At 61.9% G+C, this 17,759-nt stretch overlaps 1 protein-coding gene across 1 annotated transcript in view; it reads right to left on the minus strand.

Moving 5' to 3' along the window:
* Nucleotides 1-12,271: 12,271 nt before the first annotated feature.
* SND1 (staphylococcal nuclease and tudor domain containing 1) overlaps nt 12,272-17,759 on the minus strand; it is a 99,751-nt gene continuing 94,263 nt past the window's right edge. Inside the window, exons 18-25 of the mRNA XM_057429359.1 lie at nt 15,852-16,040; nt 14,966-15,107; nt 14,586-14,709; nt 14,419-14,488; nt 13,638-13,751; nt 13,351-13,554; nt 13,182-13,226; nt 12,272-12,565 (exon numbers count right to left, since the gene is read on the minus strand). Of these exons, the coding sequence (XP_057285342.1) occupies nt 12,500-12,565; nt 13,182-13,226; nt 13,351-13,554; nt 13,638-13,751; nt 14,419-14,488; nt 14,586-14,709; nt 14,966-15,107; nt 15,852-16,040 (954 nt within the window). The 3' untranslated portion in view covers nt 12,272-12,499. The remainder of the gene's footprint in view (nt 12,566-13,181; nt 13,227-13,350; nt 13,555-13,637; nt 13,752-14,418; nt 14,489-14,585; nt 14,710-14,965; nt 15,108-15,851; nt 16,041-17,759) is intronic.

The following is a 17,759-nucleotide window of genomic DNA, read 5'->3' on the forward strand; positions in this document are numbered from 1 at the left end:
CGGGGCATGGGGTCGGGCACGTAGGGAACACATGGGGATGGGGGAGGACAAAGGGGGACAAGGGGGGGATAGGGAGTGAGGGGAGAGATGGAGACAAGGAGGGGATACGGGGGTGGGGGAGATACGGGAGGTGTCCCCCCCATGGCCTCTGGGGTCCCGTGTCCCCCCACTCTGCACCCCACAGCGCTGGGGAGTCCCTTGGGGTGGTGGCCCTGGGGAGTTGTGAGGGGCAAAGTGGGGGTGTCCTGGGGTGGTAGGGATGTCCCATGGTGGGGGTGTCCCGGAAGAAGGGTGATCCCAGAGGCAGATGTCCCAGGACAAAGGAACTGCCATAGGAGGGTGTCCCATGGGAGCAGTACCCAGGGACAAAGGGGGGTCCTTGGGGAGGAGGAGGGTTCCACAGTGGGGGTGTCCCTGGGGTGGGGAGGTCCCGGGACAAGGGGTGTCCCATGAGGGGGTGTCCAAGGAGAATGGGGGTCCCATGAGGGGGGTATCCCGGGACAAGGGGGGGTCCTTGGGGAAGTGGTATCCCACAGTGGGGGTGTCCTGGGGTGGGGAGGTCCCGGGACAAGGAGTGTCCCATGGGGGGATGTCCCAGGAGAATGGGGGTCCCAGGACAAGGGGTATCCCGGGACAAGGGGTGTCCCTAGGTGGGGGTGCGAGGGATCCTCCCCTTACCTGGCTCGCCCTGAGGGTCCCGTCCAGTCCCGTCGGCGGCTCCATCTCCGAGGCCCCCCCTTTATAGCGGAGCGGGGCCGTTGCACAACGGCGCTTCCCGGCCCCGCCCGCCCCGGCCCGACGGCGGCCGTGTCCGTGTGTCCGTCCCTGTGTCCGTGTGTCCACGCGTGTGCCCGGGGGTCCGTCCGGGGGTCCGTCCATGTGTCCGACGGGGGATGCAGCAAGCCGGGGGATCCCGAGACACAGCGATAACGGGGGGGGTGCCGGGGTCATATGGAGGATCGGGGGGGGGGTGTGTGTGTGTAATTCCCGGGGATGCACGGGACGGGATCAACCCTAGGACACAATGACCACGGGGAAGCCGGAACACAGCGACAATGGGATGGCCCTGGGGATAAACCGAACATGGTGAGGGGGTCCCGGAGACACATGGAACACGAGGGGACGGGGGACGGGATGCACCGTGGGAGTTGTCCCGGGGCACAGTGAGCACGGGCGGGCAGGGGCACACGGAGCACCGGGCAGGGTCCCGGGGATGCACGGAACACGATGGAGATCCCGTGGATGCACCGAGAGCGGGGGTCCCGGGACACAGCAATACCGGGGGAGGAGGGCGGTCCTGGGGACATGCGGAGCATCAGAGAGGAGTCCCCCAGGGACGAACCGAACATGGGATGGGGGGGCCCGGAGATGCACCGCGTATGGGGAACGGGTCCAAGTGAATATGGGGGCGTCCTCGGGATACCCCGAGCACCGCCGGGAATGTTGCGGGGGTCACATGGAGCACTGCGGGGGGGGGCGGGACACAATGAGCACGGGGGGGCCCGGGGATACCCCGAGCACGTGTGTGTGGGGGTATCCCCAGGTGACCCCTGGGGCACTTCCCACCCCCGACACGACCCCGCCCCACCGCGTGCCCCACAGCGCGCGGACGCGTCCTGCGTGTCTACGTGCCCGGCTGGAACCGCCCCCCCCGTGTGCGTGTGCGCGGTGACACATCCCCGCCTGCAGCGCCGTGCACACTCACACGCGCCGCGAGCTCACACGCGCCCTGGTGCTCCCATGGGACACCCCCCCCCCCCCCCCCCCCCCCGGGTCCGTCCCTCCTTGGCCCCGTCCTGCCCCACAGCACCCAGCGGGGGGGGGGGGGGCACACACGGGTGTGAGCACACGTCGGGCAGGGCTTGCGGCCGGGCACACGCGGGTCTGGGCACACTCGCGCACTCACACATCTGGGCACGCTCGTATCTGGGCAGACGCACGTCTGGGACAGGCGGGTCTGCGCCCATGCGCATCTGGACACACACGCATCTGGGCACGGAGATCTGGCACATGTACACCTGGGCAGGTGGGATGGGACGGAGATAGGGATGGGGATGGGAATGGGGATGGGATGGGAACGGGGACAGGAATGGGGATAGGGTGGGGGTGGGAATCGGGACTGGGATGGGATGGGGATGAGACAGGGTCAAGGATGAGGATGGGGATGGGGACCGAAATGGGAAGGGGATGGGACAGAGACAGGGATGGGGATGAGGCCACAGATTGGGTGGGAATGGGACTGGGACCAGGATGGGCTGGGTGCAGGATGGGGACAGGGGCAGGGATGGGGATGGGAATAGGGCTGGGGATAGAGATGAGACAGGGATGTGGACAAGGACGAGGACAGTGACAAGGACTAGGATGGGCTGGGGACAGGGCTGGGGACAGAGTCGGTCCTAGCTGTCACCAAGAGCCCCATCAGACCGTCTGCACCCCATGGGGGCACACTCCTCCCACCCCCCGGCTCCCTATACCCCTGTCCCCATCCCCGGGGGCCACCCCGGCCACGGACCCCCTCAACAGGGAAGTCCCCAGGGGCCGGGATTCGGGATCCAGCGCCAGGATTCATCCCGGGGCAGGCGGGAGCTGGCAGCCCCCATCCCGTGGGATTCTCCCTGTGTCTCCCCCGCTTCCCGCTGTTATTTTTGGTGCGGAGCCACCCGGCTAATTCCTGGATATTACGGGCTGGCTGGAGCCGCTGGGATTGCCGGCAGCCCGGTGGGGGGAGCCCAGCATTCCCAAGGGATCCTGCGGCCAGCCTGGACTAGCACCCACATTCCTGCGGTTGGGATTCACCCCGCTTGACACCGGCATCACCACAGGGTCCCCATGGGGACACGGGGACGACATGGGGACATGGGGGAACATGGGGATATAGGGATGGGGGGGACATGGGGATACAGGATATGGGGATGTGGGATATGGGGACATGGGGGAACATGGGGATATGGGGACCATGGGGATATGGGGACATGAGAATATGGGGATATGGGAATATGGGACATCGGGATATGAGAGGACATGGGGGGGGGGCGTGGGGATATGGGGACACAGGGATATGGGACATGGGGCATGGAGCCCACCCCGGAGGGGCTTCAAACCCAGATCAAGGGGGCTCATGGGTGTCCCCAGAGGTGTCTGTAACCCGGGGGGGTGCTGGGTGCTGTCTGATGTTCCCAGACCCGGGTGGGGGGACAGGACATGACACAGCTGGGGCCATGCGAGGACGGAGATGGGGTAGCCCAAGGGGACAATGGGGTTCACTGCAACACCCCAGCGATGAGCGTCTGCCTGCGAGTGCCCTCAGGCTGCCGGGGGGGAGGTCGGGGTGCCCGGGGCGGGGGGTGACAAGGACAGTCACCACCACCGGTGCGTTGCCGGGCAAACACAGCTGCAGTCCTGCCAGGAACCGCGGGTCAGTGCCCCAGGGCTCGTGTCACCATGGCCTGACACCCCCGACACCATCACCATGCCCCCCGTCCCTGCCCCTGCCCTCCCAACACCGTCACTCGTGTCCCCAGTCCTGTCCTTGATCCCTGTTCCCCCCTAGCATCGATCTTGTCCCCGGTTCCTGTCCCTGACGCATCCCTCCCACTCCCGTCCCCAAGCCCTGTCCACCCGCCATTGCTCCAACTTTTGCCCCCAGTCCCTGTCCCCCTCCAGCCACCATCACTCGTGTCCCCCAACCCTGTCCCCAGTCCCTGTCCCCCCGCAGCCATCACCTCTCTCCTGCACCCAGACCCTGTCCCCCTCACAGCCAGCTCCTGTTCCCAAGCCCTGTCCCCCATCCAGCACCACTCGTGGCCCCCAACCCTGAACCCTCCCCAGCCATCACCATGCTTGTCCCCAGGCCCTGTCCCCTGCCAGCCACCATCACTCATGTCCCCAAGCCCTGTCTCCAGTCCCTGTCTTGTTACCCAGCAACACCCATGTCCCCAAGCCCTGTTCTTTATTGGCGTCCCCACCTAGCCAGCATTCTTCTCGTCCCTAAGCCCTGTCTCCCCTCCATCCATCATCCCTCATGTCCCCAGTCCCTGTTCCCAGTCCCTACCCCCCCCCCCAGCCACCATTGCTGCCACTCCTGTCCCCAGTCCCCATTCCCCTGCAGCCACCATCACCCTTCTCATGTCCCCAGTCCCTGTCCCCCCAAGCCACCATCACTCCTGTCCCCAAGCCCTGTTCCCACCTGGCAGCATCACCCCCATGTCCCCAGTCCCCACCAGCCCCTCCACTCCCCTCACTCCATTCCCTGGGTGCCACCAGGGGGGACAGGGCTGCAATAATGTCCTCAATGTCCCCATGTCCCCCCTGGCTGCCCCAGGCTGAGTGACAGAGCTGGGCTTTGCTGTGGGGCACACATGTGTATATGTATGTAGATGTATGTGCATGTGTGTGCATGTGTGTGTGCAAGCTCCACATGAAGCCCTAACAAGAGTGTTGCTATTGGTACTGGTAACTGGGCACCCAAACTGGGAGTGCTGGGATCCAGCATGTGATACGGGTTTAGAGACATGGGTGGGGGACAGGGACATCGGTCACAGTGACATCTACCATGGAGTCACTATCGGTCACAGGAGATGGTGCTGGGGACAGGTGTGATGGTGTGAAGGGACACACGGCCATGGGGTGCTGCTGGAGACGAGGGGACAAAGGAATAAGGGGACAATGGGACAAGGGGCCGAGGGAAGGAGGGGATATATGGATATGGGGCCAAGAGGATGAGAGAACAAGGGGACAAACGGATAAGGGTATGTGGAGGACATGGGGATAAGGAACATGGGGATGAAGGGACATGGGGCCAAGGGGATGTGGGGCCAAGGGTCCTGGTGGCACTTTGGGCAGTGCCACAGCCGTTTGTGCTTCTCCCTGTGCACATGGGGTGTCCCTGGCCCGTGCTGGTGTGTGCATGGTGGGGGTGCAACACAGGGGTTGTGCACACCCATGCGCACACTGTGGGGCTGCACATCCTTGTGCACCCTTGTGCACGCTTTGGGGCTGTGCATCCTTGTGCACACCCTGTGACCGTGCACCCCTGTGCCCCCCCCAGGGCTGTGCACCCCCATGCACAAGAGCCCCGGTTGGTGCCCATCCCCTGCCCATGCTGACACGTGGCTGCCCCACCTTGTCCCATGCCCATGAGCTGCCGACGTGCAACCCCCCCCTGCCGTGTGCCCCCCAAGCGCCACCCGAGGGTCCCAGCGGCCTCGTGACCCCCCTGTGCGCAGTGTCCCCTCTGTCCCCAGGGGGTTTGGATCCCCCCGGCGAGCGGGTCCCCCGCGGATGCTTTTTGGGGTAAGGGCTTCCTGAGTGCCGCGGAGGGGACAGCAAGCCCAGACCGCAAAAAGACCCGAGAGGGACAGTGGGACACGGACACGCACGGACACACACGGACACGCATGGACACGCATGTGAACGCACACGTGTGTGTGCCCGTGGAGAAGGGTGCCTGCCCAGTGCGGCTTTGAAGCAGCCAGACCAGGGCTAGTGGCCCGGAATCCCAATGGGTGCAGGAAATGAAGAGCAGGATCCAAATGGTGCAGGGAAGCATCAAATCCTGTTGGTTGCAGGCAGGGAAGTGCAGGATCCAGTCACAGGGAAGTGCAGGATTTGGTCGATGCAGGCAGGGAAGCACTGAATCCCTTTGGATGCAGGCAGGGGTGCACAGGATCCCGTCAGATGCAGGCAGGGAAGAGCAGAATCCCATCAGATGTGGGCAGGGAAGTGTAGTGTCATGTTGGATTGCAGGCAGGGAAGCACAGGATCTTGTTTCATGTGGGCAAGAAGGCTTAGGATCACATCTGCTGCGGACAGGGAAGCACAGGATCCCACTGACTGCAGGCAGGGAAAATGATGATCCCGTTGGATGAAGGCTGGGAAGTGCAGGTTCCCATCACCTGCAGGCAGGGAAGAAAGAGCGGGATCACATCAGATGCAGGCAGGGAACTGCAGGCTCCCATCGACTGCAGGCAGGGTAGCACAGGATCCCAATGAATGCAGGTGGGGAAATGCAGATTCATATCAGATGCAGGTGGAGAAGCGCAAGATCCCATCAGAGGCAGGCAGAAACGAGCAGGATCCCATCAGCTGCAGGCAGGGATTGCGGGATCCCAGTGGATCCAGGCAGGGAAGCGCAGGTCAGTCCCTCCAGGCTCAGTTTCAGACATCTGAGGCCCTCGGGGTGCCAGTGTCTGGGTGTCCCATGGGGAGCATCTGGCGCTGACAGGGCAGGGATGCAGATCCCGGGGGCAGCTGAATAAGCAGCTTCTGGAGGCTGGAGTCCTCACCTTGTGTCCATGGCCACCTCCGTGCCGCGGCCACGTCTCTATCCTGCAGTTCCACCTTCATCCCATCATCACCTCCGCCCCACAGTCACCTCCATCCCATGCTCATTTGGTGCGCTGTGCCCATGTCTCCATCCCACACCCCCATCTCCACCCCATGGTCACCTTCATCTGCCCCACGGCCACGTTGCCATCCCACAGGGTGACAGTGCAGATGGCACCTTACAGCACCATTCCCCATGCTCCCATGGGTGGCAGCACCGGGGACCCCATCACCCCAAAACCTCCCCAGCCGGTTTGGGGGGATGGAGGGGTCATCACGGGGGTGGGTCTGAGACCTCCCTACGTCACCACGAGGCTCACAGACAGGTTTTGGGGTCCAAAACCCCAAACCCATGCCCCTCCCCCCAAGCCCCCTGTGGTGCTGAATAGAGCCTGGTGCAGGGACCCCCCCGGGACAGAGGGGACAGGGAGGGGAGATACTAATGGGGTGCAGGGGGGACACACGAGGGACCCCATGCAAGGTGGAAAGGGGAGTGTGGTGTGGGGTGCTCAGGGGGATCTGGGGTGGTGTGGGGCAGGTATGGGAGGTCCCGGGAGGGGGGACGACGACTCGGGGGTGACAGTCGGGGTCTCGGGGTGCCGGGGTCATGCAGAGGGGGGGGACCGGGGTCCCGGGGTGCTGGGGTGGGGGCTGTGTCTGGGGTACTGGAGTCCTGGAGGGGTCCCGGGTCCTGGAAGATGGAGAGGGTGTCGTGGGTTCCCCGAGACTGGGAGGGGGGGTCTGGAGGCACCTGGGTGCTGGGGGGTGGTTTGCGGGTCCGGGTCACCCTAGGGTGCTGCGGGGGGCGGTGGGGGTGTGGGCACGGAGGTTCCCGAGCTGCTGCGGGGGGGGGGTCCCTGGGTGCTATGGGGCGGAGGTGCCCCAGGGTGCGCGGGCTCCCTGGGGTGCCATGGGCAGATATTGGAGTGTCCCCCCCATGCCCGCGGGATGGGGGGGGCCTGGTCACGGGGGGGGTTGGGGATCGGGGGGATCCTGATGTGTGCCCCCCTCTCCTCCAAGGTCCTACCTGCGGCTGCCGCTGCGATGGAGGGGGGCGGCCACGGAGCGGGGGGGCCCCGGCGCGCGGCGGTTGACCTGCATTGACGTCACTGCGTCATCAGGGTTCCCCTGGAAACACGCGAGAGCTAAAAATAGACCGGAGGGGGGGGGGGGGGGGGGGAGGAAGAGAGGCTGGGAGGAGCATGGGGGGGGGAAAGCGGCTGTTCCACCCCTGCCCCCCCTTCGGTGTCTGCGGCTCTTCTGGGGACAAAGGGACAAATATGGGGACGAGACCACCCCAACCCCCATGGGGACAACCCCCCACAGGGGATAACGACAGGGGGGCCACGGTCACGGGTGTGAGAACGGACATAGTGGAGGGGTAACGACACCGGGGGGGGCACCCACCCAGGGGACACGGGGACGTGGGGGCACCCCCAATGTTCGTGTCCCCCCCGCTGAACACTTGCGTACCCCGGGGGGGGGGGGCGGAGGTGTGATGCCCCGGGGACAGCGGGGCAGGGGGGCACAGGGACCCGGGGAAGGCGCTGGGCCGGCAGAGCCACGCCCCTACTTGGACAGGCCACGCCCCCTACTATGGCCACGCCCCCCGCGCACTCGGGGCAGAGGGAAGGACCCGGGGGGACTCGAACACGGACACACACACACGTGTACACACGTGGTGCACACTGCACACACACACACACACGTGTACACACGTGGTGCACACTGCACACACACAGACACATACACACGTGTACACACGTGGTGCACACTGCACACACACAGACACATACACACGTGTACGCACGTGGTGCACACTACACACACACACACGTGTACACACGTGGTGCACATTGCACACACACATGTGTACACACGTGGTGCACCCTGCAGCCCCCCCACACACATACACACACGTGTACACACATGGTGCACACTTCACACAGACAAACACGCGTGTGCACACGTGTTGCACACTGCACACACACACATTCACGTGTACACATGTGGTGCACACTGCACACACACACACACATACACACACGTGTACACACTGCACACACACACGTGTACACACGTGGTGCACATTGCACACACACTCACACACGTGTACACCCGTGGTGCACCCTGCAGCCCCCCCCCATACACATATGTGTACACACGTGGTGCACGCTGCACACACACACACACATACACATATGTGTACACACGTGGTGCACGCTGCACACACACACACATGTACCCACACGTGTACACACGTGGTGCACACTGCACACACACACACACATACACACACGTGTACACACGTGGTGCGCGCTGCACACACACACACATGTAGCCACATGTGTACACACGTGGTGCACACTGCACACACACACGCGTGTAGACACGTGGCGCACACTGCACACACACACACGTGTACACACGTGGTGCACACTGCACACACACACATACACACACGTGTACACACGTGGTGCACGCTGCACACACACGTGTACACACGTGGTGCACACTGCACACACACACACGTGTACACACGTGGTGCACACTGCACACACACACACACGTGTACACACATGGTGCACCCTGCAGCCCCCCCCCACATACACATACGTGTACACACGTGGTGCACGCTGCACACACACACACACGTACCCACACGTGTACACACGTGGTGCACGCTGCGCACACACACACGTGTACACACGTGGTGCGCGCTGCACACACACACACGTAGCCACATGTGTACACACGTGGTGCACACTGCACACACACATGTGTACACACGTGGTGCACGCTGCACACACACGCGTACACACACGTGTACACATATGCACTTTGCATGCGCACATATGCACACACAGTGCTAATTACGGGGCTATGCTGGGACGGGTTATACTGGGATGGAGCTGTACCGGGATGGAGCTGTACCGCGATGGAGCTGTACTGGGATAGAGCTGTACCGGGATGGAGCTGTATGGAGATGGAGCTGTACCGCGATGGAGCTGTACTGGGATAGAGCTGCACCGGGATGGAGCTGTACCGGCATGGAGCTGTACTGGGATGGAGCTCTACCGGGATGGAGCTGTACTGGGTTAGATCTGTACTGGGATAGAGCTGTACTGGGATGGAGCTGTACTGGGATGGAGCTGTACTGGGATGGAGCTGTACTGGGTTAGATCTGTACTGGGATAGAGCTGTACTGGGATGGAGCTGTACTGGGATGGAGCTCTACTGGGATGGAGCTCTACTGGGATAGATCTGTACTGGGATAGAGCTGTACTGGGATGGAGCTGTACTGGGATGGAGCTGCACCGGGATGGAGATGTACTGGGATGGAGCTGTACCGGGATAAACCTGTACTGGGATGGAGCTGCACTGGGTGGAGCTGTACTGGGATGGAGCTGTACTGGGATGGAGCTGTACTGGGATAGATCTGTACTGGGATGGAGCTGTACTGGGATGGAGCTGTACCGGGATGGAGCTGTACCGGGATAGATCTGTACTGGGATGGAGCTGTACTGGGATGGAGCTGCACTGGGATGGAGCTGTACCGGGATAGAGCTGTACTGGGATGGAGCTGTACTGGGATGGAGCTGTACTGGGATGGAGCTGCACTGGGATGGAGCTGTACCGGGATAGAGCTGTACTGGGATAGAGCTGTACTGGGATGGAGCTGTACTGGGATGGAGCTGCACTGGGATGGAGCTGTACCGGGATAGAGCTGTACTGGGATAGAGCTGTACTGGGATGGAGCTGTACCGGGATGGAGCTGTACCAGGATGGAGCTGTACCGGGATTGAGTTGTACCGGGATAGCGCTGTATCGGGATGGAGCTGTACTGGGATGGAGCTCTACCGGGATGGAGCTGTACTGGGATGGAACTGGACCGGGATGGAGCTCTACCGGGATAGAGCTCTACCGGGATAGAGCTGCACTGGGATGGAGCTGTACTGGGATAGAGCTGTACTGGGATAGAGCTGTACTGGGATGGAGCTCTACCGGAATGGAGCTGTACTGGGATGGAGCTGTACTGGGACGGAGCTGTACTGGGATATAGCTGTACTGGGATGGAGCTGTACCGGGACGGAGCTGTACCGGGACGGAGCTGTACCGGGATGGAGCTGTACCGGGACGGAGCTGTACCGGGACGGAGCTGTACCGGGATGGAGCTGTATTGGGATGGAGCTGCACCGAGATGGAGCTGTACCGGGACGGAGCTGTACTGGGATGGAGCTGTACCGGGATGGAGCTGTACCGGGATGGAGCTGTACCGGGATGTGTTGTACCGGTACCGGCAGGTGTCGCCGTTTCCCTCTCGTGTCCGTCGCTCTGCGCACCGCCCAGCACCTCCCGGTTCCGCCCAGTCCCGCCCACCACAGCCACAAGCCGGCCGCTTGTCCTCCGCCAGTTCACACTGGTGCCCAGTGAGATGTGAATGGGGATCACTTGGGTCCCCTGACTGGGGACACTGATGCCATTTGGGACACTGGGAACATTGGATCCCCTGCCATAGAGTTCTCTGGTATCCCCTATCTAGTGACAGTGGTGACACGGCAGGACCCAAGGGACGGTCTCACTTCCCTCGGCAGTGCCACAGTGGGGTCTCAGCACCCTCTGTTTGGGACACATCCCCCCCCGTGTTCCTGTCCGTGTGTCTCCCCGGACACCCTCACGTTGTCACCCGCGGTGTCACCCGTGGTGTCCCTGTGGTGGCCGTGTCCCCTCTTGTGCCCTCGGCACTGATGGGAACGGTTCATCCCAGCTCCAATGATGGACCAAGGTCAAATGCCGGAGAGGAACAGACACAGTCAAGACCCCCAGGGGTGATCAAAGACCCCAAGAGCCCCCCCAGATAAAGACAGGCACCAATGAGGCCTCCAGGGACTCTCAAAGACCAGCACCCAGTGATGGACATGGAGCTGTTGGGGTAGGAGCAGCCACCCACATTCCAAAACTCATCCCCCCCATCCCTTCCTTTAATCCCAGTGCTTGCTGGAGCTAATCACTGGCCCCAGCACCAGTGCTCCCAGCTCCTAATAGATCAATCTCAATTAGTGCAGAGCTATAATTAACACCCAGGACCAAAGATGGCCAGAGGGGATAGGGACCTACCCCCAACCCCCCCATCGTGACCATCGATCACCAGCAATGGGGACATTGGGGATGGTGGCACCACCGTGCTGGTGCCCATGGGTGACACTGACCAGTGGCCCCCTGAGTGGCACTGATGGTGGCCCCATAGGGACTGGGACCAGCAGCACTGAGGTGACCAGCACTGGCTTGGGTTGGGGTGGGTGAGGGCACCTCAGGGTGCAGGGAGCACCCCCTTTTCCCCAACCCTGGGTCAGGGTGACGGCTGGGTGATGGTTGGGTGCAGGGCTGGGGTCCAGGATGGGCACCAGGGTTGAGGTCCATGATGGGTACTTGGGGCTCAGATTCAGCTCCATGGTTGGGGCCTGGGGTTGAAATCCAGGTCTAGAGGCCACATTTGGGACCCAGGGTTGAAGTTCGAGGTCAGGAGCCACATTTAGGACCCAGGGCTGGGACCAGAGGTCCAAGGTTGAGGTTTAACAACCCCATTTGGGACCCATTCTGAAAGTCCCCAACTGACACCCAGGTCTGGGGTCCAGCTTTGGGTCCCAGGTTCAAGCTCCATGGGTGGGACCTGGGGCTCCAGGAAGGCCTTGGACCAGACCCTGCACCATCTCCTCCCTCTTCCCTGAACCCTCTCCCCACAGCAGGACACGGTTGGGACCCTGGGACTGCCCCACTATGGAGGAACCCCCTTCCCAGTGGTCACAGCTTGGAGATAGAATGAACCTGGGGGACACCAGAACGGAGAAGACGCTTGACTACGTTTATTGGGCCTCTGAAGCTTTAAATACAGGCCTGGGGGGGCAGGACAGAGGGGTCACGTTCAGCTGTTGTGGGGCCCAAGGTGGGGGGGGCTGCAGACAACCCCAATCCCGACATTCCCAGGGCATGGAGCTGTGGTCACCACCTTGGCTGCCCTGGCCTCCGGGGCGATGGGACGGGACAAGGGGATGGATGGATGGATGGATGGATGGATGGATGGATGGATGATGGAGGGGTGATGGAGCGGTGGGTGAATGGAAGGGGGACATTGGTATGGGGTTGCTGGGGGGCTGCAGCCCCCCTGGAGCATCCCTCAGCGGCTGTAGCCGAACTCATCTGCGTCGTCTGCGCGGAAATCTCCGTAGCGCCAGAGGTTGAGCTGCAAGAGAGCGGATGGGATGGGACCATGGCCAGAGGAACCCCTGGAGATGGGTGTGTCACATCCAGCATCACTGCAGAGATGGGGTCTGCATCCAGCATCTCCTTGGAGATGGGGTACCACATCCAGGATCTGCCTGGAGATGGGGCAGCTGCAGCCAGCATCTCTCTAAGGTTGTGGGTACCACATCCAGAGGAGCCCAGAGAAGGGGGCTACACCCCATCGCATTCCTGGAGATGGGGGTACCACATCCAGCATCTCCTTGGAAATGGGGTACTGCATACAGGATCTCCTTTGAGATGTGGGTACCACATCCAGGATCACCCCAGAGATGGGGGGCTGCATTCAGCATCTCCCTGGAAATGGGAGTACCACAGCCAGCACCTCCCTGGAGATGGGGGTACCACATCCAGGATCTGCCAGAGATATGGGTATCACATCAAGTATCACATCAAAGAAAGATGGTAGCACCACATCTAGAATCTTCTGGAGATGTGGGTAAAACAATTAATGATCACCCCAGGAGCACTGGTATGACATCCAACATCTCCCCTTGAGTTGGGCGGCACCACCTCGGCACCCAAATACAAGGCCCCCCTCCCACCCCCTAACTCACCCGGGCGCTTTTGGCCGTCTCCTGTGCATTCAGGTACTCAGTGATCTGTGGGGACACAGGACCAGGGGGTGAACCCACATCCTCTCCTTGGCAGGATTTGGTGCTCCCCCAAGCTTTCTGACCACCCATGGCTGTGGTGGGGACCCTCCTTGAGCCCTCCATCACCTACCACTTTCTGGAACTGCTTCTCCTTGCGCACTTCGACCATGACCAGCCCCTCCTTGACTAGCCCCAGCCCCACGTCACTCTTGGAGTCAGCGAACTGGAGGGTGACGTGGGGACAGCCGGGCCCCAGGTGCTCCACGTTGAGCAGGCACTGGGTGTTCTGGATGTCCCTGACCACGCTGTCCACCGCGTCCGCCCGGGCATCATCCTGTGGGGCATGGGGCATCAGGCCCTGAGGTGCCACCTGGGACCAGGAGCCCATCAGCACCACCCAGACCCCCCCAAACTCACGTCCTGGGGCACCTGGATGAAGGCGAACTTGTACTCGGTGGCTTGTGCTGGGAGCACGCGGGTGCTGAAGGCGGGGGGAAGCGCGGCCAAGCGGGTGGCGGGCAGTGTCTCCTTCTGCGGGGCGACAGGAGAGAATGGGGCATCCATGGGTGCTGGGGCACAGCGATGGGGTCCCCGGTGTTGGGAAACTACTTGAGGGTGATGGGTACCCGGTGATGGGATCCTCAGTGTTGGGGTTGGAAGAGCAGCCAAGGGTGATGGGCATCAAGGGGTGGGATTGGGAGGGCACCCAAGGGTGCTGGGCACTTCATGATGGGCTCCCAGACATGGTTTTGGTAGGGCACCCAAGGTGCTGGGCTCCCCATGCTGGTATCCCCAGTGCCAGGGTTAGGATGCCACCCAAAGGTGCTGGCCATCTCCTGATGCGCATTCAGGGGTGTGGCTGGGAGGGCACCCAAGGGTTCTGGGTACTCTGGTTCCAGCGCTGAGAAAATACCCAAGGATGCTGGACACCCTGTAATGGGATCCCAGTGCCAGGGTTGGGAGGGCACCTGAGGGTGCTGGACATCAGTGATGGGATCCCCATTCCTGGGGTTAGAAGAGCATCCAGGGTGCTGGGTACCCTGATGCCAGGGTTAGGAGGTCACCCAAGGGTGCTGGACACCTTCAGCCAGGCTGAAGGTCACAGCCAGCCCCCCTCCAACACATCTGGAGCTGGCGTGACCCAGTTGTCACTCCAGGGTGCCCCCCACCCACAGCCCCCATCACACCAAGCACTTACGTTGCCATAATCAATGTAGAAGATGTGGACCTTGGCGGCAGACTCTACCTTCTCCACCCGGGCCCGGTACCTGGATGGGATGGGGATGGTGTCACCCCACGACCACCCCTTGGCGTGGGGCAATCACATCCCACACTGGGACTGGGGGGACCAGGACCTCTCCTCACCATTCTCCATCCACAAACTTGGCGATGCAGAAGTCACCCCGACGAGGGGCGTAGGAGCCCTCCACTGGCGGGTGGCTGCCCACCTCTGTGCGCATGTTCTCCATCAGCTTCTCCAGTTGGGCACCTGTGGGTTGGGGACCTCATCCAGCACCTGCTCTGCCCACCCCTAGGGCTGGGGGGGGCAGGGGTGAGCCCCTCACCAACTGATGCAAGTGGGGTCCAGGTTGAGGGCCTGGGGCCACCTTTGGGCCCTGGGGGTAGGGCTCAAGATTGGGACCCAGGGCCAAGAGGTGGAAGCCTCGGTGCAGGGCTGAGGTTTAAGGTCAGGGGCACATTTGGGCACTGCAGGGGGTGATGGGGACCCAAGGCCGTGCCCGTACCCGTCTCCACGTCCTGCACATAGAAGTGGAGGTCGTCCGTGATCTCCGTCACGAACACGGGTTTGTAGTTGGCCGTGCGCTCCTTCTCCTCCAGCACTGGCACCACCTCCTCCACCGGCGCCTCCTCGTAGTGGGACCACACCTGGCAATGGGGACACACACAGTGGTTGGGGACACCATGGGCACGGTTGATGCCACTGGCATGGGGATGATGGATGTGGTGGCATCCAGGATCCTGTGTGCCAATGGTGGGGACAACACCTGGCATGGGGACATCACTTGGGGTAAGGATGTCTCATGGGGTAGGGGACATCTCTTGGGGTAAAGACATTCCTTGGGGTGAGGACAACTCCTGGGGGGAACATCCCTTAGGGTTGGGACATCTCTTGGTATGGGGACACCCCTTGGGGCGAGGACAACTCTTAGACATGGGGTGAGGACATCTCTTGGGGTAGGGACATCCCTTGGCACGGGGACATTCCTTGGGGTGAGCACAACCCTTGGGGTGGGAATGTCCCTTGCGGTGCAGACATCTTTTAGCATGGTGTCATCTAGTGGCATGGGGACATACACTGGGGTGGGAATGTTCCATGGGTTGGAGATATCTCTTGGGGTGGGGACATTCCTTGTCACGGGGACAACCCTTGGGGTGGGGACTCTTAGAGGTGGGACACCTCTTGTCATGGGGACATCTCTTGAAAACAGGACATCCCTTGGGGTGGAGACATCCCTTGGGATGGGAATGTCCTTTGGCATGGGGACATCTCCTCTTGGACTGGGGGCAGCCCTTGGGGTGGGGACACCTCTTGGGGTAGGAACATCCCTTGGCCTAGGAACACCCCTGGTGTTGGTGACAGCCCCGGGGATGCGCCCACCCCATGCTCACCTTCTCCTTCTTCTGCTTGGCGGCCTCCTCTGCCGCCAGCAGTGCCTTGTAGTAGGGGCTGCGCTCGGCAGTGAAGTGCACCTTGGAGAGCGCGTGCTCCACGAGCGCCACCGACAGGTTCAGCCCCTCCGTGTGCAGCCACCCGATGAAGTTCCCGGCCTTGTCCATGCTCTCCACCTCCACCTCAACCTGTGGGAGGCCAAGGGGCACCCTCAGCGCTGGCTGGGACCCAGCCACCACCCATCCCCACCAGCCTTTGGCCGCACGCACTCCTCTTCATCACGGAGGCTCCAACCTGCGTCGATGAAGCAATGGATGGATATAATGGGGCTTGACATGTGCTGGGTGGGTGCCTGGCCAAAAGCCACCCTCCATCAGCACCCATGTCTGATCCATGGCATGTAAGCCTCAGATGTGCGCCATGAGCACCCTCATCTGATCCATGGCACCCAGAGGTGCTCCAGGGCACCCAGCTCCAAGCCATCAGCACCTGGGTGTGATTCATGAGCACCCAGACTGGCTCCATCAGCACCCAGCTCTGCTCCTGGGCACGCAGCTCCAATCCACCAGCACCCAGATGTGCTCCATCTGCTCAGATGTGCTCCATAAGAGTACTCAGATGTGTTCCTAGGCACCCAGCTGAGGGCAGGAACACCCCAGCCTCTGTGTCTGGAGCTCCCTGCCTGCGCTGGGCAGCACTGGCAGCACTGGGAGCACTGGGGAGCCCTGGGTAGCACTGGGAGCACCAGGTAGCACTGGGCAGCACTGGGAGCACTGGGAACATCAAGTAGCATTGGGAGCACTGGGTAGCACTGGGGAGCCCTGGGTAGCACTGGGAGCACCAGGTAGCACTGGGCAGCACTGGGAGCACTGGGAACATGAGGTAGCATTGGGAGCACTGGGTAGCACTGGGAGTGCTGGGCAGAACCCAGGATCGAAGGCGTGACCAAGGGCCATGGTGGCTCTTGTGCCTGTGCCATGTCCTGGTCCTGTGGCTCTGCACCAGGGAAAGGGTCAGGAGCCCACCTGGCCCCCCTGGCACAGTGGAGGTGCAAACCAGTGAGCAAACTGGGGTGCAGCCCAGAGGGTGAACCAGTATGTAAAAGGGAGCGCACAAACCAGAGACGAAACTGGAGTGTGCAAAGCCAGTGAGCGCAAACTGGAGTGGCCTGGGTGCACCCCCATTAAACCTGGGGGCCTACAGCCCCCCAGTGCTTCAGGGGTGGGCAGGCAGGAGACACACACAGGCAGGAGATACTGTAAAGGCAGAGGATGAAGGCAGGAAATGCAGGCAGGAGATGCTGTAGAGGCAGAGGATGAAGGCAGGAGATGCTGTACAGGCAGTAGATGCTGTCCAGGCAGGAGATGGCGTGCAGGCAGGAGATAGCCATACAGGCAGGAGATGCTGTACAGGCAGAGGATAAAAGCAGGAGATGCAGGCAGGAGATGCTGTGCAGGCAGGAGATGCCATGCAGGCAGGAGATGCTGTACAAAAGCAGAGGACGCAGGCAGGAGATGCTGTGCAGGCAGTAGATGCCATGCAGGCAGGAGATGCTGTACAGGCAGAGGATAAAAGCAGGAGATGCAGGCAAGAGACACTATGCAGGCAGTAGATGCCATGCAAGCAGGAGATACTGTGCAGGCAGGAGATGCTGTGCAGGCAGGAGACGCTGTGCAGGCAGGAGATGCCATACAGACAGGAGATGCAGGCAAGAGATGCAGGCAGAACATGCTGCAGCTGAAGCACCCAGACCCAGCCATGCCTAGCACCCCAGTGGGTGACCCCTCTCCTGCCTCCCACCCCACAAGTGTCCCCTCATGAAGTCTAGGGCCAGGGGCCGCACTTGGGCCCACATAAAGCCCCTTGGAGAGCACCCACAGGCGCCCAAATGCATGGAGCAGCTCCTG

Source organism: Pezoporus wallicus, unplaced genomic scaffold, assembly GCF_028554395.1.
Source record: "Pezoporus wallicus isolate ANWC-B61680 ecotype Strahan unplaced genomic scaffold, APGP_CSIRO_Pwel_v1 contig_5069, whole genome shotgun sequence".
NCBI classification, from domain to species: Eukaryota; Metazoa; Chordata; class Aves; order Psittaciformes; family Psittacidae; genus Pezoporus; species Pezoporus wallicus.